The 18732-nt window shown below is 38.3% G+C and overlaps 1 protein-coding gene across 1 annotated transcript; it reads right to left on the bottom strand.

Moving 5' to 3' along the window:
* Positions 1 to 4459: 4459 nt before the first annotated feature.
* On the bottom strand, positions 4460 to 8358 carry LOC131636445 (pentatricopeptide repeat-containing protein At4g32450, mitochondrial-like). Its single transcript, XM_058907054.1, has 3 exons — positions 8224 to 8358; positions 5841 to 7891; positions 4460 to 4839 (listed from the first exon to the last, which is right to left on the bottom strand). Exon 2 carries the CDS (start codon positions 7872 to 7874, stop codon positions 5853 to 5855), a length of 2022 nt encoding a protein of 673 aa, XP_058763037.1. The 5' UTR covers positions 7875 to 7891; positions 8224 to 8358; the 3' UTR covers positions 4460 to 4839; positions 5841 to 5852.
* Between the last annotated feature and the right edge of the window lie 10374 nt (positions 8359 to 18732).

Consider the following 18732-nt stretch of genomic DNA (forward strand, 5'->3'; position numbering starts at 1 on the left):
CCCAGTTCATCTGACTTATTCTTGTAGAACCATTTTGTTCCAATGACATTAGAATGTTTTGGTCTTGGAACCAGCTCCCATACTTCATTCCTTTCAAACTGGCCTAGTTCTTCCTGCATGGCATTAATCCAGAACTCATCTGTTAATGCTTCCTTGACATTTTTAGGTTCAATTTTTGATACAAAGCAAGAGTTTGAGACAACTTCTCTTGACCTTGTAGTAATTCCACTGTTGAGATCTCCTATAATAAGTTCTTTAGGATGATTTTTCTGAACTCTTATAGATGGACTCTTGTTAGGAGGTTCAGTCTCAGATTCTGTGATAGTAGGACTGCAATCATCTTCTCTTGTAGATCCTTCAGCTGTAATATCCCAGAATGTTCCGACATCTTCTGTGACATCTGCTTGATTATGGGCATCATCAACCACAACATTTATGGACTCCATAATTATTCTGGTTCTTGAGTTGAACACTCGATAGGCTCTGCTGTTTGTAGAGTAGCCCAGAAAAATTCCTTCATCACTCTTGGGATCCATCTTCCTTCTGTGATCTCTATCAGCAAGAATGTAACACCTACTACCAAACACATGGAAGTATTTGACAGTGGGCTTTCTTCCCTTCCAGATCTCATATAGGGTGGTAGAGGTTCCTTTTCTTAATGTAACTCTATTATGGACATAACAAGCAGTATTCATGGCTTCAGCCCAGAAGTAGATAGGAAGATTCTTAGCATGGATCATTGCTCTGGCCGATTCTTGAATAGTTCTATTCTTTCTTTCAACAACCCCATTTTGCTGTGGAGTAATAGGGGAAGAGAATTCATGATGTATTCCTTCAGAGGAGCAAAAATCAGCAAATTTTTTATTCTCAAATTCCTTTCCATGATCACTTCTAATTCTTACAACACCATTTTCTTTTTCTCTTTGAATTCTTTGACATAGGTCCTTGAAAACATCAAACACATCTGACTTTTCTTTGATGAAGTTTACCCAAGTGTATCTGGAGTAGTCATCCACAACCACATAAGCATATTTCTTTCCTCCAAGACTTTCTATTTGCATTGGTCCCATCAAGTCCATATGTAGCAGTTCAAGAACTCTGGAAGTAGTCAGATGTGTAACCTTTGGATGCGACATCCTGGTTTGCTTTCCTACCTGACATTCACCACATATTCTTCCTTCATCAATTTGTAGCTTAGGAATTCCTCTCACAGCTTCCAGAGAAATAATCCTTTTCATACCCCTTAGATGAAGGTGACCAAGTTTTTGGTGCCACAGCTTTGCTTCTTCTTCCTTAGAGCATACAGTAGAATAGCTGGATTCATGAGACACCCACAAGTAGCAGTTATCTTTGGATCTGACACCCCTCATTACTACTTCCTTTTCTTCATTAGTAACCACACACTCAGCTTTGGTGAAGTTGACTTGGTATCCTTGGTCACATAGTTGACTGATGCTTATGAGATTGGCAGTCAGGCCTTTGACCAACAAAACACCTTCTAAATTTGGCACTCTTGAACAATCTAATTTTCCAACTCCTTTGATTTCTCCTTTAGCTCCATCACCAAAGGTTACATAACTAGTAGAATGACTCTTGATATCAACAAGCAGATTTTTGAGTCCAGTCATGTGTCTGGAACATCCACTGTCAAAATACCAGTCTTCTTTGGCTGAAACTCTAAGAGATGTATGGGCTATTAAAGCCATATTTTTGGGTTTCCATTGTTGCTTCTGGATGTGCATGATCTGCTTAGGTTTGTAGTAAGGAGCTTGATCTGGGTATCCATATAATCTGAAGCAAAAAGGCTTAATGTGTCCAAATCTTCCACAATAATGACATCTCCATCTTTGAAACTTTCTCTTCATTTCACTTTTCTCGTGATGTTGAGTCACATGTTTTGACATCGGTTTCAACATCTCAGCTTCAGGTTTAGTTCTGCTACTATCTTGGAAATATTTCTTTGCACCAACAAATCCTATACCAGACATATCTCCTGAACTTTTTCCAACCTGCAAAATCTCCTCCAACATATCCGTGCCACTGTTCAACATTTTTACTGATTTTGACATCTGATCAAGTTTGGATTGTAACATGATAATTTCACTATTCAGTTCAGATATAGTTTCATTAAGCCCTTTGTTATCAGCCTCCAACTGAGCTATGTATTTCTTCTGCTTTTCACCTTGTTGACACACTTCAGCACTTCTGATACAGAGCTTTCTGTAGGAGGTTGCCAGCTCTTCAAAGGATAGCTCATCTTCACTAGAATCTTCATCTGAATTGCAAACTCCAGTAAGGGCTGTGACATGTTTAGCTGATTCTTCTTCAAAATCACTCTCAGAATCTTCATCAGACCAGGAAACTGACAATCCTTTCTTTTGTTTCTTGAGATAAGTAGGACATTCAGCTCTAATATGTCCATACCCTTCACATCCATGACATTGAATCCCTTTACTGTGATTGTATTTTTCTTCTGGTTTAGCTCTTCTGCCTGAGTCATAAGATCTACTGATGTCAGATGAGATGTTCTTGACATTAGGTCTTGGCTTCTGATCCATTCTTCTTATAATTTTGTTGAATTGTTTGCCAAGCATAGCTATAGATTCAGATAGATTCTCTTCTCTACTTTCCTCTACTTCCTCTTGAGAGTTGGACACAAAGGCTATGCTTTTGTTCTTCTTTTCAGAATTCTCACTGATTCCCATCTCAAAGGTTTGAAGAGATCCAATTAACTCTTCTACCTTCATTTTGCTGATGTCCTGTGCCTCTTCTATAGCTGTAACCTTCATGTCAAATCTCTTAGGTAGGGATCTAAGAATTTTTCTCACCAGCTTTTCATCAGACATCTTCTCTCCCAAGGCTCCTGAGGTATTAGCAATATCAAGTATATTCATATGAAAATCCTTAATACTTTCATCATCTCTCATCCTTAGATTTTCAAACTTCGTAGTTAGCAGTTGAAGTCTTGACATCTTCACTTTGGAGGTGCCCTCATGAGTAGTCTTGAGGGTATCCCAGACATCTTTGGCTAGTTCACACTGATGTACCAGTCTGAATATATTCTTGTCAATTCCATTGAATAAAGCATTTAAGGCTTTAGAGTTGCCAAGCGCCAATGCCTCTTCATCTTTGTCCCATTCTTCCTCTGGTTTAAGAGTTTTCTTGCCATCCTTTTCAGTAATAACAGGATGTTCCCATCCTTTGTTCACAGCTCTCCATGCTTTGCTATCCACGGATTTCAGAAAGGCCACCATGCGAGGTTTCCAATAATCATAATTAGAGCCATCCAGAATGGGTGGTCTAATCCTATATCCACCACCTTCTTTGTCCATAATACCAGAAAATACTGTCCCTAGATCTCACCCAGTAAAAACAGGCAGGGTGCCTACTCTGATGCCAATTGAAATTCTGGACTCAGACACGCGATGTCTAACAGGATGTCACGACATCACTATCTGAATGTTTTTAAACAAATGAACAAAGTGTAAACAGAAAAACAACACAGGAAAGTTGTTAACCCAATTCGGTGCAAACACACCTACATCTGGGGGCTACCAAGCCAGGGAGGAAGTCCACTATAAGTAATATCAATTCAAGGTAATACAAAACAAGATTACGCCTTTCACTTAATATCTACCCAATGCAACTTCAATCTAAACCACTTAGACCAGAGTTCCTACTCACTCCCCCTCAATCACAGCAGTGATGAAAAACTAACCAACGAATAACAAAAGAAGACACTCTTCAAAAACACAACTTGATCTTGCTTAAAAGCTTTGATCAAGTACAATAGTACTCTTGCTTAAAAGCTTTGAGTACTTCTTACAACTCAAATCAAAACACCTAGACCAAGACAATCATCATGATGATTGTTTTGGCTTACAAGAAAACTACAACAAGAAACTTAACCACAAAGAACTCTAACAGTTTCTCCACCAAAAAACCCCTGACGGCAACAGCAGCCCCTGCGTGGAATAAATAGCCTTCAAGCAATACAGCAACTGGGCCTTGGATCCACAAAATAGTTTTTGCCCTAATAAAACAAATCTCCATAACACAAGGAACTGATAATAAAAATCATCCAAGACGTCCTTAAAACAGATCAGAATCCATCATTACCAAATATAGCGCATAAGGTCTTATCAGATCATAAAATCATAAGTAGTAATAGAAACTAACGAACAGCTGCGAATGTCATGACATCGGCCTTGACATCAGGTAAAGGCCTGCATAAGGAAGGACTTCACAACAACAGAAAGCATGTCATGACACTGGTTTTGACAGGATAGAACCACAATTAGTTTTACCAAAAATTACAGCCAATCAACAACATCTACAAGAACCTTGAAGAGGACAAATATCATGAATCTTGAGAGAATGTCGAGAGAAAAATAATAGTATAGTCGTAACAACTAACAACACATTCAGAGAGTTCTACAGTCACCATAGTATGAAAGAATAATAAAACAACACATTCATAAGATAGTAAGAGGGAATGACTAGTTAACCCTTGTATTGTTTCACACATCATATAAAACTGCTGCTATGTATATATCTAACAGGAAATTTTTAGGTCAATTTGCATTGCAGGCAGCACTTTGGTACAAAGAAGATGCAAGTAAACAGTACAAACAAAATTTTGAATATAACACTAATAAATTAATTTGAGTTCTGTTATATGTAAATTAATTTGAGTTCTGTTATATGTTGACAGTCATAACAATTTTGACTCCATGGATGCACGCTCCATTACTTGATGATTTATCTACTCATTACGCAGAGTTTGGGGATGGATACCAACGGCCGCATTATTCAATCCAGCATGGAGTCAGGATGCACCTTCATAACAAGATTGCTGTCAGTCAATAAAAACCTCAATGCCAAATAAGATGACGTCGAAAAGAAGCAGCAGTATATTCTACAATACATTAACATCACGTTGCAAACACAGAAGCAAATAATGTAGTTAGCCACAAATCTTCGAAAAAAGCTTTTAATGCCCTCAATTAAGTCTCTGTCATTGCTCTATAACTATTCTTCAGAAAAAAATAGTAGAATCCAGATTCAGGGTGTAATACTTGCCATTTGTTCTATTTGATGAATTTCCCTTGGCTTTTCTCTGTTAGATGATGTGATAAATATCATATAATATTTTGGTTTTACTTTTTAGTATCTTACATTTTCTTTTAAGATTATTTTATAAGTATCTTTGATTTTCTTTTAGGGTTACTTTTCATATGGATTAGTTATTCTTATGATTTTGTTTCTCAATTGATTATAAATAGCAATATTATGATTAGAGGCCAATAATTGGCAGATTGAGTTTGAGGAGGTTAGATGATATGAAAAATATTCTATAATATTTGTCTATATTTCTAACATCTTATATGTCTTATCCATAGTAGTACCCGTACCTATGCATCATAGATTATAATTCATGAAAGTGAAAACTAAAACCCGTTATAGTCAATCTTATAAAACAATATTAAGGCTATACTATTAGCACCACAAATTGTAGATTTAACTGTCATGCAATCATTTGTTTTAATCAAAGCATCAGAGTTTTGTAATCATGATCAAAAGACATACACTCTGGTAAATTTGCTTTGTTCCTAAGAGCATGTCACTAAAAGTGAAAACATGTATCTTTTGCATTGACTTTAACATTTAAACTAAATTATTTATTATAATTTATACCAGAAACTTAAAAAATTTTGATATACAAATTTCAAAACATAGTTCATTTTCCTTCAAATATTTTAGTCAAAGATAATTATGGAAAGGAAAATCAAGACAACTTCAGTTAGAATATATATTTAGCTATCAAAGGTGGACAGTACCTAGGTTAGTGTTCACCAATAATCTCGACAGGAGCATAGGCCATTTTTAAAATGGTGGAACCTTTTAGCATCTCGGATGATGAGTTCTCTTCCGACGAGATCAGAAATAATCTTTAGAGCAGTATGACAATCACCACAAACACGGAGGTTTTTAATTACTCTAATGGGAGAGCGAGCAGAACTATTGAGGAGACCATAAGCAACAGCAAGTCTCTCACTGTGGGCAAGGAGAGCATCTTCTTTGCCTTCCTGGTCTATGTCATGCAACACATATTTCGTCTCAGCAATATAGCCAGCTTCTTTCATTTGCACCCTTAAACCTCTAAGCAAAGCATAGATCTTGTCATTTTCTGGATGGGAAGTATCGCCTGCTCGATATTCATGGATTTTGCTCCGAACTTCCAGAAGATTTTTGCTTGCTAATTTGTTCTGCTCTTTGTTTTTTATTGAGTCTGAAGTTTCTTCGAGTAAAAGGCCAGCTTTTGATTTCTCATTCAAACGAGAAGGATCCAACTTCTCAACTAGTTCAGCACAACGATCCCCCAATTCGGTGTTTCCATGAACTCGGCTACTATTCATCAAAGTCTCCCATACATCTACGCCTGGTTCCATTGGCATCTTTTCGATGAACTCCAAGGCTTCACCAAGATGCCCGATACTACCGATCATGTCTACTAAACTGACATAATGCGCCATAGTTGGCACAATGCCATAGTCCCTACTCATGGTTTCAAAGTGCAGCATTCCCTCACTAATATCTCCGAGCATACTGCACGCACTAAAAACCCCAATAAACAGTTGGCCATCAGGTTTTAGTCCCAAGCTTTTAAATTGAGTAAATATATCAATCGAATCTTCTGCAAACCCATTCTTAGCAAGCTGCGTTATCATAGTATACCAAGTAGTCGAATCGCGCTCAGTCATGTTCTTGAACACCGTGACTGCATCATCTACAGAACCACATTCAAAATACATCTCCAATATTTCATTGCATGTGCTGACGTTGAGAGGTGACAAATGTTGCAACACATGTCTGTGTACAACTTTTGCCTCGTCAAGAGACCTAGCCTTCCTACATTGCTTCATCAATTGCAAACATCGATGCAAATCCACATGAATATGAAGCTTTTCCAACACTTGCAAAACATCAACTGCTTCCTTCACTTTACCCTCGGTGCAAAAACTATCCAATTCCTCGAGTGTGCCTCTATATGGATTATCGCTAGATGCATCAACTGATTCCCCATCAGGTTTTGGATTACTCGATAGATGAGATCCAACCGTTGATTTCTGTACCGATTTAAAATTTGGAGGATATCGACCGTCTACACTCTGTTGAGACTGTCCATAAGCGGAGTACTGTTGACCCATCTCATTACTCCTTGTATAGTAGCCATTATGTGTCTGCGGAAAATGACCAATGTTTTGGGTAACGTTCTGTTGACCCATTTCATTACTCCTTGCGTAGTAATCATTTGGTGTCTGCTGAAAATGACCAATGTTTCCGGTAACGTCTCGTTTTGGATGTCCCTGATACTCTAACGGCCTAGGAAAACTACCCGCATTGGAATACTCCACCTTTTCTCCAGATTCCGGTGTCCAGCTATGATTCTCAAGAGTATTCGGATGCATCCTAAAACCCCTTGAATTATCAACACCTACCCCAACATTTTTTTGCATTTTCAAGTTGCTTTGAACAAAGTCCCCATTGAAACTTCCATTATGCTCCGCCGAATTATTTTGAACTACATTCTGAGTGATATTTACATGACCTCCACCTGCAGTTCGACCAGCCCCATAAGAAATTCGCTCTGTACTAGCATGATTATTCCGATAAGATCCACTTGCGTTTTGCTGATAGAACCCACCTTGATTTTGTTGGTAACCCGAAGACGCGTCTGAATTAAAACCACCAGAAAACTGAGAATCCCATCTCTCAGCAGCAGTGCAGATAGTCCTTGACATATAACAGCCATTGCAGAACCTCAAAAGAGAACTAGCTGTAACTACTGAGGCTTTCCTAGAAGACATCATTAGGGATTTAGCATAATCTGAGAAAAGCCAAAATAGAATAAAAAATAAAGTTAGTACATTTACATTATACCAATCAAAACAACAAGTTTCATCAAACCTCAATGAACAAATAAGATGCTAGAAAGTTCTAGCTACCACATGTGAGTAAGAAACATCAAAATTGAACTGATAACAAAGTAACTATTCACATCTATGGGAAATTTCTAAGCGTGGATACGATTCCATGCTGTGAATGGCGCCGCTTTAGCGCGAATATGCGGCGAAGCAATTCTCTTTTGGGACGGCTATTGCGCCCGCAAAATGCAAGCGCTTGAGAAATTTTTAAATAAATCAATGAAAGAAGGAAAACCTGGAGAATTTTAACGGTGTTTGTGGTGGCCGGCGACGGATTCAGCAGCGTTTACCGGCGGTTGAGTTCGTTTGATGGAGCTGAGTTTCGTTGTTTTAGGTTTTAACTAATTGTATTTTTTTTATTCAGAGTTTTATTTTAGTTCATTGTTAAAATTGTTTATTTTGTTATTTCTGAATGAGAATGGGCTCTTCCAAAGGAAGTTGATTGGGCCTTGTATTAGAATTCCATCGGATTTTATCATGGCACCCTCCAATTACACGAGCATCATCCCCTAATTTATATCTGACATTCCCATAATTTAAATGAATTGACTATATCTTCACACATTTTAGACCATTTTTTTAATTCACTTAAAATTTTTGCACCTAACAAAAGTTCTCGAACGATACTATAAATTTCACTCTTCATAAAAAAAATTTAGTGAAAAGTAAGTTGTTTTCCAGAATTCATGAGTTTTTATCAAGAATTTCAAAATTTCAGATAAAACTCTTTGTATTTGTACCGGGAATTTAAAAAATACCAATATATATGTTAAGAAATGTGGTTGGGCCTAACTCAACCCTACAAAACCGGCTTGTAGGATGATAATCAAGTTGCATTGCATATTGCTTCAAATCCAGTCTTCCATGAGAGGACCAAACATATTGAGATAGACTGTCACTTTGTCAGAGAGAAGATTGAATCAGGCGACATTGTCACAAGCTTTGTCAACTCCAATGATCAATTAGCAGATGTGTTTACAAAATCTTTACGAAGTCCCAGAACTAATTATATATGTGGCAAGCTTGGTGCATTTGACTTATATGCTCAAGCTTGAGGGGGAGTGTTGATATTTGTAAATATATAGTGTTAATAATATTTGTATATAGAATAGTCCCACATCGACTATAACATATAATTAGTTTTAATCTCTCTATATATAATAAAGTCTCTGTAGTGCTTTACAAAACACACGATTTATTCAAATGTCTCTTAGTCTCTCGTATTTCAACATGTTGATATTTGTAAATATATAGTGTTAATAATATTTGTATATAGAATAGTCCCACATCGACTATATCATATAATTAGTTGTAATCTCTCTATATATAATAAAGTCTCCGTAGTGCTTTACAAAACACACGGTTTATTCAAATGTCTCTTAGTCTCTCGTATTTCAACATGGTATCAGAGCTGGAACAGTTATCGACCGAATTGGTGGAGACGTTTCTGCCGGTAAGGTTAGTTAGCCGGAAGATTGCCGGAAACAATAGCAGCAACAACGAATGGCGGCGGCGACTGGAGAAATTTGAAAACAGATGCCGAAATGAGTCACGGCAGTGTATGGAAGGCAAACCGGAGTTATGACACGGTTTGCCAAAAAATTTCTCACTGGACGACAGTGGGTCAACCGGGTAAAGCACGGTAAAGATTGTCTCTCAGTAGGCTCTAGATACCATGTTAAGAAATGTGGTTGGACCTTACTCAACCCTACAAAACCGGCTTGTAGGGTGAGGATTGCCCCCACTTATAAGGACATGTTCAGGCCATATATTGTCCGATGTGGGACTCTTAACAATATATATATGTTCATGAGTTTTTACTAAGAATTTCATAATTTCTAGTATTTACTCATACAATGGTGTACTGGAAATCTTGAAAATCTCGGTACTTCAAATGTTAAAAATTTCATAATCGGCGGTAACTCATTGATTTTTTGCATTTTTACATTTTGCAACGAAGACCATGGGAAAGGACGATACTATTGCAGGCATTTGGATAGAGCAATAACCCGGGCTAGGGCTGATGAAGCAGAATCTTGCAGCTACGGGCTAGGAGAGTGGCTCCAACTGGTTCTCACTAGAAACGGTTGGCGGAACAGTTTTGCGTACCACATAGCACCCGATGTCGAACGGTTAGATTAGACGAGCAGCCCAGAGATGAGCATGTTGCTGAGACTGTTTGTAACACCCTAAACCTCGAAACTTATATAAAAAGAATTACCCAACAATTTAAGGTATCACGACGACAACCCTTCAACAATGAGAAACATTTAGCAACTGTAGAGGAATAATAAAGTACATACAACACCTGTCATCACACGCTCGCCAAACATTAGGCTAATTGCGACGGAATCATCATCAAAGCAAGTAATAACAACATGACACCTCAAGAAATTTAGTCTCATAAAGATGTAACTTTGATAATATTATTAAGAATGGAGTTGTATTGTTCTATTCTTAATATCTTCAAAACTTCAGCAACATGATATTACATTTCAAAAAATCACAATAACCAAAAGCAAACATTCCCAACCCCGATGTTACAAAATCAGAGCCTAACATTTAGAATAATAACAAAACCAAAACAAAAAATAACTCCAACGAGCTATCTTCCACTCACAACAACAACTTCTAATCCAAGTTAGTTGCAACATGTCCATGGTGGACAAAATTAAAGCAAAAGGGATGAGAGTTCAACATTCAACACTAAAGCATAAGGGTTAATGTTGAATCTTTGTTTACATCACTCTATGTTTCAGTAAATTGGGACAGTTGTTAGTTTTTCTTAGTTGAGTTGTAAATTCAATATTCAATAAGGTTGTTATCACTTGGGATTAGTGATTGAAAGAAAGTGAGAGGGGTTGTAATATTTAGGGGAGATTTAAATAGAAGGTCACTAGGATTAGGAAGAGGCATTGAACATCATTAGGTTAATTTTCCTATAAGACTAATTGTACTAATTCGGAGTAGTGAATTTGCTTTCTTGAGTAGAGTGCCCTCCAGACGTAGGTGTTGTTACACCGAACTGTGTTACCAATATCTAGTGTTATTTATTATTTTAACATTGACTTTGTGTTGTCGTACATCTATGTGTTAAATCTGGTTTAACATGTTGGACCAGTTTTTCCAACGTCGTGTTCAATATATGCCCCTCAGAAATAGAATTTCAGATTTTCACACCCTTTGGTTCAATAGATCTCACCTCCCTTTCTCCAAGAAGTTCCCCACTAATTACCAGGCTCTCTATTCCAAACTGACCACGACCATTATGAACATGAAGGATAACCTTTTACTAAGGGGGCTCATGTTACAATATTTTGAGCAAGAAAGTCACAACAAATATGAAAAAAGAGCTGGAGGAGAATCTCTAAAAGCAAGTGGTTGCTTACTATGACATCCAGAGGTTGGTGTAGTCCCTCCATAAAGACTAGGAAAAGTGGAAGGAAAATATGGTAAATGTAAATGCCAAGGCCAAAGAAATCTCTGCTGAAGAGGAATCACTACAAGAATCCTTGCATACTTCTTTCCTTCGTCAAAAGGAGTTGGAGAAAGAGGTTTCTGAGCTCGCCGATAAGGCGGTGTCTACTTCTAGCGTTTATTTCGAGAGTGCCAAGGACCAGGTCCTCTTCCTCTACCCTGCTGTGGATTTGAGCCCCTGGATTTTATCAAAGTCGTTCATGGTGGCGAGCTGGTGGATGAGGAGGCAGTGGTCTCTCTGGAGCTTGGAAAAATCTCCTCCCTCGAGACTGCTACGGGCGAAGGAGAGATGATGGAGGTTGGTGCCTCATCCAAAGAGAGTTGTTGAGAAGGAGATGCATTGGGAGGAAGAATGATGGATTAGTTTTCCGGCCCCCATTGGATTTATATTTCTTTGTCCTTTTTTGTATTTTTGTTGTACTTCTTCGCCAATTTGAGGGATTTTGTAATTGTAATGAATAGAAGCGCCCCTTGAAGGCACCATTTAGGTTAATTGTTCTTATTTTTATCTTATTTGTAATTATTTGTGTGATCTTAACCCTTTAACATTTAATTGAGGGCATTTTCCTCCTCACCCCTTTTGGAATAATTTGATAGCTCGCGAGGGGACTTGCTTTAAGAATCTGACGTTATGGTCATCTATAAGGACGATAAGGATCCCACTTTAGGATCCAACAAAATGTTCACCTATATGTGTGGCAAGGATCCCACTTGAGGGTCCAGCAAAATGATCTCCTTTATGGGTGGCAAGGATCCTACTTGAGGGTCCAATGAAATAATCGTCTTTATGGGCGACAAAGATCCCACTTAAGGATCTAGCGAAATGATCACCAATATGGGCGGCAAGGATCTCACTTGAGAATCCAACGAAATGATCGCCTCTATGAACGACAAGAATCCTACTCGAGGATACAACAAAATGATCGCCTATATGGGCGGAAAGGACCCCACTCGGGGATCTAGCGAAATTATCGCCTCTATGGGAGGAAAAGAACCATTCGAGGATCTAGAAAAATGATCGCATCTATGGTCGACAAGGATCCCATTTGAGGATCCACAAAAATTATTGCCTCTATGGGTGGCAAGGACCCCTTTAGAGAATCCAACAAAATGAACACCTTTATGGGCGACAAGGAATCCACTCGAGGATCCTACGAAATGATCGCCTATATGGGTGAAAAGGATTCCACTTGAAGATCCAGCAAAATGATCATCTCTATTGGTGGCAAGGATCCCACTCAAAGATCAATCTTTTTGGATTGCTTCCATGGCAGATCTTCCCTTGAGATTTTGGGTTTCCTGTAAAAAACAGCGTAGCCAAACATACATATTCTCTAAAATAATAATAGTTAGGTGCCTCATTAAAACCCCTAACCCTATGCAAAAGCGAAGAGAGAAACTAGTGAAATATCTTGTCTTTACGATCGATAGAGATGGAATACTTACCTATAAAAATTATCAATGAAGTAATCCAATAGAATAAACAATGCAGTGCCTAACCAGTTAAATTTGCCCGCCCTATAATCATATTGTATGAAGAGGGGGCATCAATGACCAAATACCTAACCTTTATTTCTTTAGCTTAATTGTGCTCTACGAAAGTGATATTTAAGGTGATATACCCCTTTACCTGTACCTATCTTCTAAAGAATCCAATCAATGATCCTCTAAAAGCCTTTAAATATTTTGGTTTTAGGCAAAGTCTTTTAAACGCCTCCAAGTATAGTATGCCTGTGGAACTCCTTTGATCCACGAGAACTCTTTTAATTTCCCAGTATTCCCACTTGAGGCTAGTGACCATTGGGTTGTGTTCATGAGGATGGATGCCAACTGCATCTTTCTTTAAAAAGGCGGTCATGGTTTTCGAAGTTTGGCGCTTGACTTCGGTATTGATTTCAGAGATGTTTTCTACACTCAGGATCTAGCGAGCGTACCTTCTTCGAGTGAAACTGGTTTCCCCACCACCGACGAATCCTCTTGTTACAGTGTTGAGTGTGTGGTGTGCAGCTTTACTACCTTGGCACTAAGGCATCTCTTTGGCTTTGTTGGGCCTAAGGCTTCAACCTTAATCTTGCATTCTTTAGTTAGACTTGATTTACGCATTTGAGGAGTCGCCTTTCACATATTTCTTGAGGTGTACCTCATGTATTAGTCTATAGATTTCCTTTTTGAGCCGGTAGAAATCTTCAGGATGATTTCCCTTGACTCTATGAAACTTGCACCATCATTCTGGTTTAAAACCCATGACCTTCTCCATGGGGGCAGATGGTGTAGGGATATTGTGCAGGCGGAGAACCTCGCGCCAAATCTACTTACGGCGTGTATTTAGAGGTATGAAGTTCTCTATCGCCTTACCTTTCATTTTGAATGCAATCTTGCCCTTAGTGGGTGATGTATACCTATTATTCCTATGGTGATGTGAGCCTTCAACATTGTGAACACGCTTCTTAACCCTTAATGTAGCACTCTACTCGGGTGACCACTTCTCCCAACTAAAGCATTGGCTTTTGGGTGAGGGACTCGTTGAAATGTCTTGCCTTGAACCATTTTTGGAACTCCTCCACCAACATTTCTTAGTTTGGTGGGATAACTGTTGAAAGTATTTGTGGGTAAATATTTTCGGTATATATCGTATCCACAAGGATTGGTTTAATATTACTGTCGTTCTATAGTTGGCTATTTTGAGTGAGAAAAAGTAGTTGAATTTGTTTTGTGGTTATAACTATGCTATTAAATCTAAACAATAATTTAAATGCAAATTCTGAAAGTTTGTTAACGATTAAAGAGATATGTTGAGCTTTAGGGTTCATCAACCTATTCCTATACAAGTTGTTAATTAAATCACAATTGAACAATCATTTGAATTATTATCTTCACTTATCCTCAAATATGATTCCATGTCTGCAAATCAAATTAGATAAACTTTTACCGTTATGAGATTCGATCTCTCAGAATATCAATATCGATAATAGTAATAAAGAACGATAATTATGAAAACTCAATCACAATTCCATCTCTGCAAATTGGGACTGAATCAATATAGTAACCTAGGGAAAAAGTTAGAATCCTTTCTTTCAATCAAAGACTCCACAATAATTTAATATAAAAACAAGGTTTCTTATTGATAATAAATTCAAACAATTGTTCATAGGAGTTAATCAATGGTATTGCATATTCATAGGCTAACTACTACCTTAAACTCAACAAGAGGAATTTAGCTCTCCATAGACATGAAGAACACACAAGAATTAATGGAGGGATTCATCTTCATCAAAGGAGTGTCTTCAATTGGTAAAGAATCCACCTTCAATTGTTGTTCTCAGCTTCAGAATCAGAATGCTCTCCTAATTTCGCTTACAAAAAGTCAGTCCCTCTACTTGAAGACTAGGGCTTCTATTTATAATTTTTGGGCCTGAAACGTCGCGTCCGCGGCGCGACAACGTATTACCGCGGCGCGGTCACAAACAGTGAGTTTGGCACGGCGCTGTCTTGGACTCCCGCGGCGCGCCCTTGCTAAAACTCCTTATTTTTGCTTTGCCTTTAATACTTCAGCTTTCTTTCCTCTTCATGTTCTTATAAAGCTCCTTTTCATCTCCAAACCTGCATCAATAGTACCCATAAGTGATTCGCTTTGCTTTACAAATGAACTAAACTTATTCAGTTCAATTCTTACTAAAAACCTATGGATCTATCACAATTTGCATTATTTTAGAAAAGAATTTACTTATATTAACACATGAATTTACCATTAATTTACTCCTAACAAACTCTCCCCAACTTAGAGCTTTGTTTGTCCCTAAACAAAAGTACTTACCTCAATGAATACAACAAAACATACCAACAATCATGCAACAAGTTTTTCAAAAAGATTTTTCAAATGGTTCAATTCAGTGACCACCTCAGATACTCTTCATCTCCCTGCAAACTCAGAACATACACATGAACCGGATTTTGTTTGAAAATTACCTCCAGAAGTTCAAAACACTACACAACCGCAGTTGAATCAGCACTAATCACTCCCATAATAAATTATGATGAATAAAATAGGGGTTAAACACTTATCCAAACAATTAAATCAACAAGGATCCATATCATACGTTCACCATATTGTTAGCATCAAGTCCTGTGGAATCTAAGAATCAGAAGGTCTTTCTAGGGTTGTAATGTGGTTTAGATTCAAAGAAAAGAAGATAAACGAGGGTTGTTCCTATTCTAGGGAAGCATCCGAATCACAACTTCTTTCCTTTTCCTTGATACCTTAAACTTTTTCACCCATTCTTATTTTTCACTCGTAGCTCGATGTTTCTCTCTTTTTTTTTTCCAACAACTGTTTACTTTCAAACGTTGTTCTTCTTTTGTTTCCTTTTTTATTTTTTTCAAGCTACAAATTTCTTTCGTCCTTTGCAAATCACGGCCTATACTTACTCTTCTTTTGATTATGACTCTCCCCAACTTGGAGATCAACCTGTATTTAGATTATATGAATGCTCCCCTATTTTCTATGAAGGTCAAAGAGAAAACACATCACCAAAGTTTATGGTCGATGGTCCAAAACAAAACTTTTTATTGAGATCAAAACTCACCAGGTGTTTCCTTGGTGCATATGATGAAATTTACCTTGACCTCAGGCTCAAAGAATGGTTAGCAAAGGATCACACTCTCACAGAAGAAAATAAGTTTTAGGATGAAACCAGCTCAAAGAACTCTCAGATTCAAACAAGTGCCAAAATCATTTCCACAGATTTCCACAAACGATGCGACAAAAGGTTTAGCATGATACAAACAAGTCAAAATAATCGATGGTCTCCTGCATATAGTAAACAATGGAAAGATTTCCTCACAATGGTTAAGGCTAAGCCGATCCAACTAAAATAGTGTACCATAAAGAACTTCTGCTAAGTATTTACTAACAACCTATGTTTCATGCACACATTCGGAGTTTGAGTTTGAAAATTCATACCTGACTTGTCACTTATTGAAAAAGAAAGTGAAAACTAATTTTGTTTGAAAATTCACTCACTACCACTTTTATACATGTTGCTCCATTGTTAGTACTTTCATTACTCTTCACTTGAGCTTTTCTTTGTGTTTTCAGGACTACTCACTCTAAATTGAGACAAATACAAAAACAAAACAATTTGCAATACTTAACATAAACTTTAATACCAAGACGAAAAGCAAGTCATAGTGACCCTAAGGTTCACCAGAGTACAGGTCAGCCATTCATAAAATAACTAAAAACAAGATCAACAATAAAACAGAAATTATCATCATATCAGTTATCAAACATCGAATCAATCTCGACATCAATATCCGCATCCTCCTCCGCCTCATTCTCTTGTGCCTGGTTATTATTTTCAACACGTTCACCCCCTACAGGAAAAGGGTTGGATTCTGGCCAACCACAATATGTGAAATAGCTTTCCCGGGTCGGGAAAGTTCTCTCCTCAGGGGCAGCAGAAAGGTTCCTGTACTGCTGTTGCATAGCATCGTGCAGGAAGATATGAGACCTCTTGTTAGCCTCAAACATGGCTGAATAATAGTAATGAGCAACCAGAGGATCAAATGCAGATGCACTACTAGGTGGTGGTGCTGTAGATGCAGAAGGTCCAGCTTGAGACGCGACAGCTGCAGCCTTTTGGTCCCTGTAAAATGGCTTTGCACAAAACCTGTTAATAAAAACATCATCAATAAAAGTGTTAATCACATGATGCCCTTGCCCCGAGCACTCTACCTCTGCCTCCTTGCATAATCCCATAATTAGACCGGAAAGGGGAAGCACACATTTGGCATTAATGCCATGTTGTGTGTCACTCAATGCTGCTCGGCGCAATTCATTCGAAAGAATGAATGCGACATCAACGGTATGCTCAGACATGATGACGGTCATCAGAAATGCCATATCTAAAGGAATTGTGGTCACATGCGTCCTTGGCCTGATATTGTACAAGATCACAGACAGAATTCCCCTCGCATGGATGTTCAGATCCTTCCTGTTGTAGTTGGTCGGATTTCCTTGCCTACTAAGTTGTGTTCCTCTTCCTGGAATGCATATTCTTTCAGACATCTGGTCCACAAGGTCAGCACAATTAAGCACATTTTGCCTATAGAAATATTTCTCATCCTCTGCTAATTGGAGTGGTTCACCCAAGAATTCATTGATGGAATCTCTATCAAATGCCACGGTTTTTCCTCTCACAAATGATTGATATGTATAGGCCACCGTTTCATCCGTGGTTTTGATAGCATTAGCGTAGAATTCCTTCACTATGTCGTAATCAATGACTGTGTGTGGTTGAAACACATGCTGCCAGTTTCTATGCTCAAAGGTAATCCCACATAGTAGAGTAAGGACCTCCTCCTTGTCCCAAAGTGGTGACCAACTTCTCAGTTAAGATGGTTCGGGACCCCAAATCCTTGAATCTCTCTGCCTGAGCCCGACCCAAAAATCGCTCAGCCTGATCAGTCGAAGCACATGCTCCCCTAGGACCAGAACTTGTTGTCTTGGTGCGTCCTCTTTTGGAGGGATTCATCTGCATTTAACATAACATATAGAAACAGACAGCAGATACTATGTTAGGATCAGAAAAACAAAACAATAGGAAGATTTCTCACCCAGTCGCGGCGCGGCTGTGACGCAACTGTTAGGGTTTGACTGTAGTGGGTGTTATCTGAGGCTCCTAATGCCCTCAATCACTCCTACAGTCTCAATTCACATTAGATGCTTGTCATCTACCCTAGGGTTCCAAACTTTCATGAATCCTACATCTATTCATAATATCTAAAGATCTGAGTTGCAACTTGACATACTTGGTAATGAACACAAGAATAGATAAAGGGGTACATACCTTGATCCTGATTAAAGTGAGAATGAACGAGATTTTTGGATGAGAACTGCAAATCCACTATTTTTCTCTCTGAGGAGTACTGAGGTTTTGAAATATAGAATGAGGGGGAACTGTACAGTTTCCAAATAAATGCTGAGTTTCGCACTACCGCGGCGCACACATTTATACTCGCGGCGCGCCAAACTTTCTATTTGGCTTCGCGGCGCGCCCATTTTACTCGCGACGCGGCTTTGCGAATCACATCCTATTTGCAAACTGTTACACCTTCCTACTCTCATTGCACTGATATGATGATACAAATAAATAATAAAAGAAAAACAAAAGAACTTACTCTGTTGGGTTGCCTCCCAACAAGCGCTTCGTTTAACGTCGCATGGCTCGACGATTGAAATCCTTCTATTATGTGCTCAAAAGTGAGA

This window comes from Vicia villosa, unplaced genomic scaffold, assembly GCF_029867415.1.
Source record: "Vicia villosa cultivar HV-30 ecotype Madison, WI unplaced genomic scaffold, Vvil1.0 ctg.001741F_1_1, whole genome shotgun sequence".
NCBI lineage: Eukaryota > Viridiplantae > Streptophyta > Magnoliopsida > Fabales > Fabaceae > Vicia > Vicia villosa.